This window comes from Micromesistius poutassou (assembly GCF_964030765.1).
Source record: "Micromesistius poutassou genome assembly, chromosome: 23".
Classification (NCBI taxonomy): Eukaryota; Metazoa; Chordata; class Actinopteri; order Gadiformes; family Gadidae; genus Micromesistius; species Micromesistius poutassou.
The window spans coordinates 1,569,778-1,575,501 of record NC_140293.1 but is presented as its reverse complement, the minus strand read 5'-3'; the positions used below and the strand labels follow the sequence as shown (position 1 = coordinate 1,575,501).

Sequence of the window (5,724 nt, the reverse complement as noted above, 5' to 3'; positions counted from 1 at the left end):
TGATCCGGTGTCTCTTTCTCCATCTCTCCGTGTTCCTCTCTCTCTGTTGCTCTCTCGTTCTTGTTCTCGTTCTCGTTCTCTCCCTCGCCCTCTCTCTCTCTCTCTCTCTCTCTCTCCAGGAGGTTGCTGGGCATCATCACTAAGAAAGACATCCTGAAGCACATGGCCCAGATGGCCAACAGAGACCCCGACTCCATCCTCTTCAACTGATCTACACCCCCTGTTCCTCCTCCTCCATCAGCTCCTCCTCCTCCTCCTCCTCCTCCTGCTCCTGCTCCTCCTCCACGGTCTGAGCTGGGTGGTCTCTACCGAGCCGCTTCCTAAGTGGACTCAAAGCAACAAAGAGAGTGACTTTCCACTTTGACTTTTTTTCTGACAAATTGATAAAATGGACGCAGCCGGACGAGTCTCTTCTCTTTTTTTTTTTTTTTTCTTTCTTTTTTTGGGTTGACGGGAAACTCCCCGAGCTAACCAGGAAGCTGTTTCTCATTAGTGTGTGTGTGTGTGTGTGTGTGTGTGTGTGTGTGTGTGTGTGTGTGTGTGTGTGTGTGTGTGTGTGTGTGTGTGTGTGTGTGTGTGTGTGTGTGTGTGTGTGTGTGGGGACAGCATGTGGTGTCCTGGTGATCGTCTCCACGACGACGTCATGTTTGTTTCATCTGCCGACCAGAGGGACATGAGGACCGCACTGGATTACTTTCAGCGGGGAGGACTGTTTGCCTGTCTCTATATACATGTGTCCCTCTCTTTTCTATGTCCCTTTCTCCCTGTCCCCCTTTTTCCCTTTGTCTGTGACTTGTGGTCAAAAGGACGTCAGTTTGGACTTGTATTTACAAAGGAGATAACCAATGTAGTGGCCAATGTAGGAGGAAAGGAGTATAGAGGAGACGAGGAAAGGAGCAGAGGAACGAACAAGGGTGAACTCGAAGAAGTGACTTTACAAAGGCGGAGAGAAGAAGGAAACAGACAATGAAGGAGGAAAGGAGACAAGGACATGAGGAGAGGGAACAAACTTGGAGGAGGAATGAAAGGTGTTCTAAAAGGGAGAGCCAGACCTCCAGGCTGCCGTCCCTCCTTCCTCCCTCCCCTCCCTCCCTCCCCCCTCCTAGAGTGGACATGCCCAGACACTTCATCCCCCCCCCCCCCCCCCCGTCCCCCTCGCCCCTCCACTCCACTCCATCTCTGGTTCTCAGGCTCAAGAGACAAGAGGATCACACAGCGCACACACTTACACTCCTAAACTAACCTTTGTGCACACACACACACACACACACACACACATACACACATACACACACACACACACGGACGGTAAAGACTATTTGACAGCCTGGGAACTATGCAGAAAACAAAGAATGTCTCTTCCCTGAGCTCTGCAATATGACACACATGCACACACGCACACACACACACGCACACACACACTCTGGTGCAGAAACCGGAGACCAAGTTTAATATTTTCCTGCGTAGCTTTGAAGGGCTAACAGAGCGATTCGTCACCCTTAAATTATCTAAATGTAAAGAAATTGTTCTGTGTACGTTCCACTAAATTATTCCACTGAATGCAGCGTCGGTATGTGTCTCTGTGTCTGGGTGTGTGTGCTGTTTGGGTTGGGGGGTGCTCTGTGAAGAAGGGGCGCTGGCCGGTTGAGAGGGAGGTGAGTGGGCGTGACGAATGCTGCCAGATTTCAGAGATTGTCTTCGCTGGGAAGACTCATATTTTGTGTTTTTCTTCTTTCCAGGAGACTCAAAATACTCCCTCCTCCCTCATGTTAGGATGAAAGTTTAACCATATCGAAGAAGTTTTGCTCCTCATGTTTATGAAGATGGAGAAGGACAACTTTTTAGGGACTCAGATCGTGAAACGCATTGTGACATGAAACGTGATTCACAAGTACCCTGCAAGTGATGAATAAATAACTTAAACTACCTGTAATTTGACTTAAAACTGACTTGACTTACGCCGGACAAAGTGCTGCTGCTTTAAAGATTTGTATTTCTTCCACTGTATTGTCTGTTTCCCTGTCACATGAAGCAATGTTCAACAAAGCATCAAATGATGACTCGAGTTTTATTTCACAATCGAACCGACGTCAAGTTTGGCGAAGGTTTTGTCAGTGACCCCTAATCCAAGTGGAGGGACTTGACGGTGCACAGATGCTAAACCAGCAGTTGGTTTATCGAAACCTTGTGTGGTGCGATGCGTTGTTCCATTAAACATGGAAGCACTTATTCAATTTAAAGGACCTTATATTCACTTAATGCGTTTGCAAGGAATCTTTACATAAAAGTTGGTAACATTATGTAGCCATGCGGTTACGTCAGATCGCCATGCTCCGTCCTGCTCTCAAACTTAATTTAATCCACATGAAAATGACGAGGATGGAGTAGATTAAATATTAAATCCAACTGTGGCGTTTGATGCTGTGTTAGCAGTCCACACGTACGTGTACTTCATAAGGTTTCATTTATGGCTGGTTTTACAACCTATAGAAATTTGATTGGCTTTATATTTGTTGCATGTGTTTCCTCTCATATCACAGAACACTTCGCTGTGTTGACCATTAGTCTTGCTTTCCTTAAAGCAGCGTCCGACTTGATAAAGAGAGCATTTAGAAATGTTTGATGGTCGAAATTGGTCAGCTTGTATTTGTAGTCACGCTTAGTGCCCCCTGTGGCCGTGAGTGGGTAATTCACACAAGTTTATAAATCTAAAGCAACCAAACACATTTAGAGAACGAACTAGTGCTTCACCTGGAAGTGACAATCTAATTACAAGCCTAAAAGTTAAATAATTAGAATACCTGTGAGATATGAGGAATTATACTGAAACATCCAAGCTAACCAACCTGGTATGACATTCCATTAGTGTGTGTGTGCTTATACAAATTCACCTGTGTGTGTGTGTGTGTGTGTGTATACCTTTGCAAATCCAAGATGTTAGTGATTTGAGTAGAGTGCAGGTGATAAACTATGTTTGTGTTTAAGTATGTATGTGGAAGTGTGGGATGTTTGTGCATGTATGTTATTTTGTGTGTGTGTATGCGACAGTGAGAGTGTGTAACTGAGGAATGTGACCAGATTGTCTGTAATGACTCAGGTGATCTCAGTTCCTGTGGCTGATGATTCACATGGAGGTCAAGTTACCAACCACACACACACACACACACACACACACACACAGCCCTTTCGTAAAAACCTGATTTGGCCCTTTGGGGGCTTTTTGAAAAATGCACTTTGTTGTTAAGTGAGTGTGTTGTAATTTAAATTACACAACTCTGTGTAAGTCTCTCCCTCTGTCCCCCAACCCGCTCTCTCTCTCTCTCTCTCTCTCTCTCTCTCTCTCTCTCTCTCTCTCTCTCTCAATCTCACTCTCACTCTCACTCTCCTCTCCAAGTCTCAATCAGTCAGTGTGTTCCCAGGGCTGTCATCCTCTATGGAGAACACACACACACACACGCACACTCTCCGCCGTCATCTTATCCCCCAACCTGATCCCTTCTTTACATTCCTACACATGCGTGCACGTGTGTGTGTGTGTGTGTGAAGCCTCTGTGCGCTCACTGCGTTCCCCATACAGGAGGACAGCCTGTGTCATCCTCTGTGTCTTCAATGGAGGAAGTTGTGCAAAAATCGTTTGTTTTCTTGAAATGTATCTAATCTAAACTAAATATGTGCACTATTGATTTCTGTGTGTGTGTGTGTGTGTGTGTGTGTGTATAAAATACTGGAAAGAACCAAATGTGCATGAACACAATTTGAGCTGATGATTAGGTGTGTGTGTGGGGGGGGGGGGGGCATTTTTCATATCAGGTGAGAACAGGACAGGTGTGTGTGTGCACAGATAGGTTAGAAGGTGTTCGGCTGGTGTTTGTTTGAGAGTGTGTCTGTCTGTGTACACACACACACACACACACACACACACACACACACACACACACACACACACACACACACACACACTCACACTGCGAGATTAACCCAGGAAGACAAATATTGAATGACAAATGTGTGGGATTCTCCAAGAGTGGAAATCCATACCGCCGCCACCTCTCCGTCTATTCCCCCCCCCCCCCCCCCACACCACCACCCCCTCTTTTCACCTGGGGTCACGGGCTGGCAGTTCCCACGGCTCCACCCAACACCTCCGCCGTGAACCTCCACCTCCTTTTAACCACTCCAAACACGCCTACACCTGCACGCACACACACACACACACACACACCCCGTGTTGACGTTTGTGTCTTCATTTAGTTCTTTAATCAACTGTTTTAATAAACATTTCCCGAATAACAACAACCACCAGTCTTGGTGACATCATCAGTGACGTCATGCATCGGCATTGATGACCTCAGGGCTAAGCGCTGGGCTAATAGGCTGGTCATACAGCGTGTTTAATAGGCTGTATGATAGGCTTATAATACTTATAGGGGAGGTAGTACTTCTATTATTAGGCTCTACGTAATGGATTAAATGCAAAACCACACTAGCCAGTTCCGTGTAGCCTTATGTGTTAACAATGATAAATGTTAAAACAAAAGATCAACTGTATATCTCTTAATCGTATACCTATTATAATAGGTATATTAGGAAATATAAAAAGAGGTTAAAAAAAAAGGATTCTTCATGTTTCCCCCGCCCGTCAACATTTACACCCGCGGACCCTTTAAGGTATGCATTACTACAGAATCTACAGAATCTCACTCCGGCCAAAACCCGGCCAAAAAGTTGGCAGCCCTGCAGGTGACATACATGTTTTATACATGTTTTATCTCTTCGGGCTTCAGGATGCTTGAAATATGGACTCAGAAGTGAACTGGATGATGTTGAGCATCATCAAATATGTACATAAAATATGTACAATATTTCCTCCTCGTATATTTTAACTCCCTTTTCTAGAACGCTTTAAATTTGCGATTCTCGCCGTATTTCATGTCACACGTCACGTCTAACGCGGCCAACCTGACGCTAATGCGCTTTCTCCTAACGGCCGGGATACATCTCGTTGTTGACCTCACCTTCCCATGTGAGATGACTCTGCTGTCGAACCGCGGTTTTATCTCGCAGGTGGTGGAGCGCTCAGCCACATGCCAGAAGGCTTCATGGAGGAATAGCCGGTCTATCGATCATCCCCCCCCCCCCCCACCCCCCCGCGATGGCCGGGTGGTTCTCAACCTAGGGGTGGGTCTCCAGGGAGGTCAAAATGTGTCTATAATGAAAAAACCGTGGTAATGAAAATATATTAAAATTTCCAGTAGGCTTTTTTTTTTTCCTGAGGTGAGAATTGAAGACCGTAAAGGTTTACGAATGGTTACTTTTTGGTGTTATCTACCACATGATGATATCATGGTGGTACACTTGTAGTGGGCGTGTGTGTGACATCTTGACACTGTAGTTTCCGCTTTCCGACACTAGGGGGCGGTGTTACGCGCATAGCTTCGGTTAGACAAATCACTCAATAAACTCAGAAACCTGGAAAGCTTGCGACACACTGCTTTCATTAGATATCAAATGGGTGTGATTCAAGCATCTTCGAACAACATATGGGGGTAATCTTAATGTCTTCCAAAGTAAGGGTCACTTGTCCTCTGGCTTTAATACAAAACTAATCTAAAGGCTATTGGATGTCCCTGGATCCACTTTCCTCGGTAATCGTGTCCAGGTCTGTGGTGGGGCTGGGTTGGGACCTGGTTGTTATCTCGTTCTGGTCTGTAAACTGGTTATGGT

General features: G+C 45.7%; 1 protein-coding gene across 2 annotated transcripts in view; it reads left to right on the top strand.

Annotated features, from left to right (window-relative positions):
* The window catches only part of clcn5b (chloride channel, voltage-sensitive 5b), a 25,809-nt gene extending 23,854 nt beyond the window's left edge, over window positions 1–1,955 (top strand). For both annotated transcript variants that reach the window (XM_084487619.1, XM_084487618.1), the window contains exon 17: window positions 120–1,955. In XM_084487619.1, the coding sequence (XP_084343745.1) occupies window positions 120–210 (91 nt within the window). In that variant the 3' untranslated portion in view covers window positions 211–1,955. The remainder of the gene's footprint in view (window positions 1–119) is intronic.
* Window positions 1,956–5,724: the final 3,769 nt, after the last annotated feature.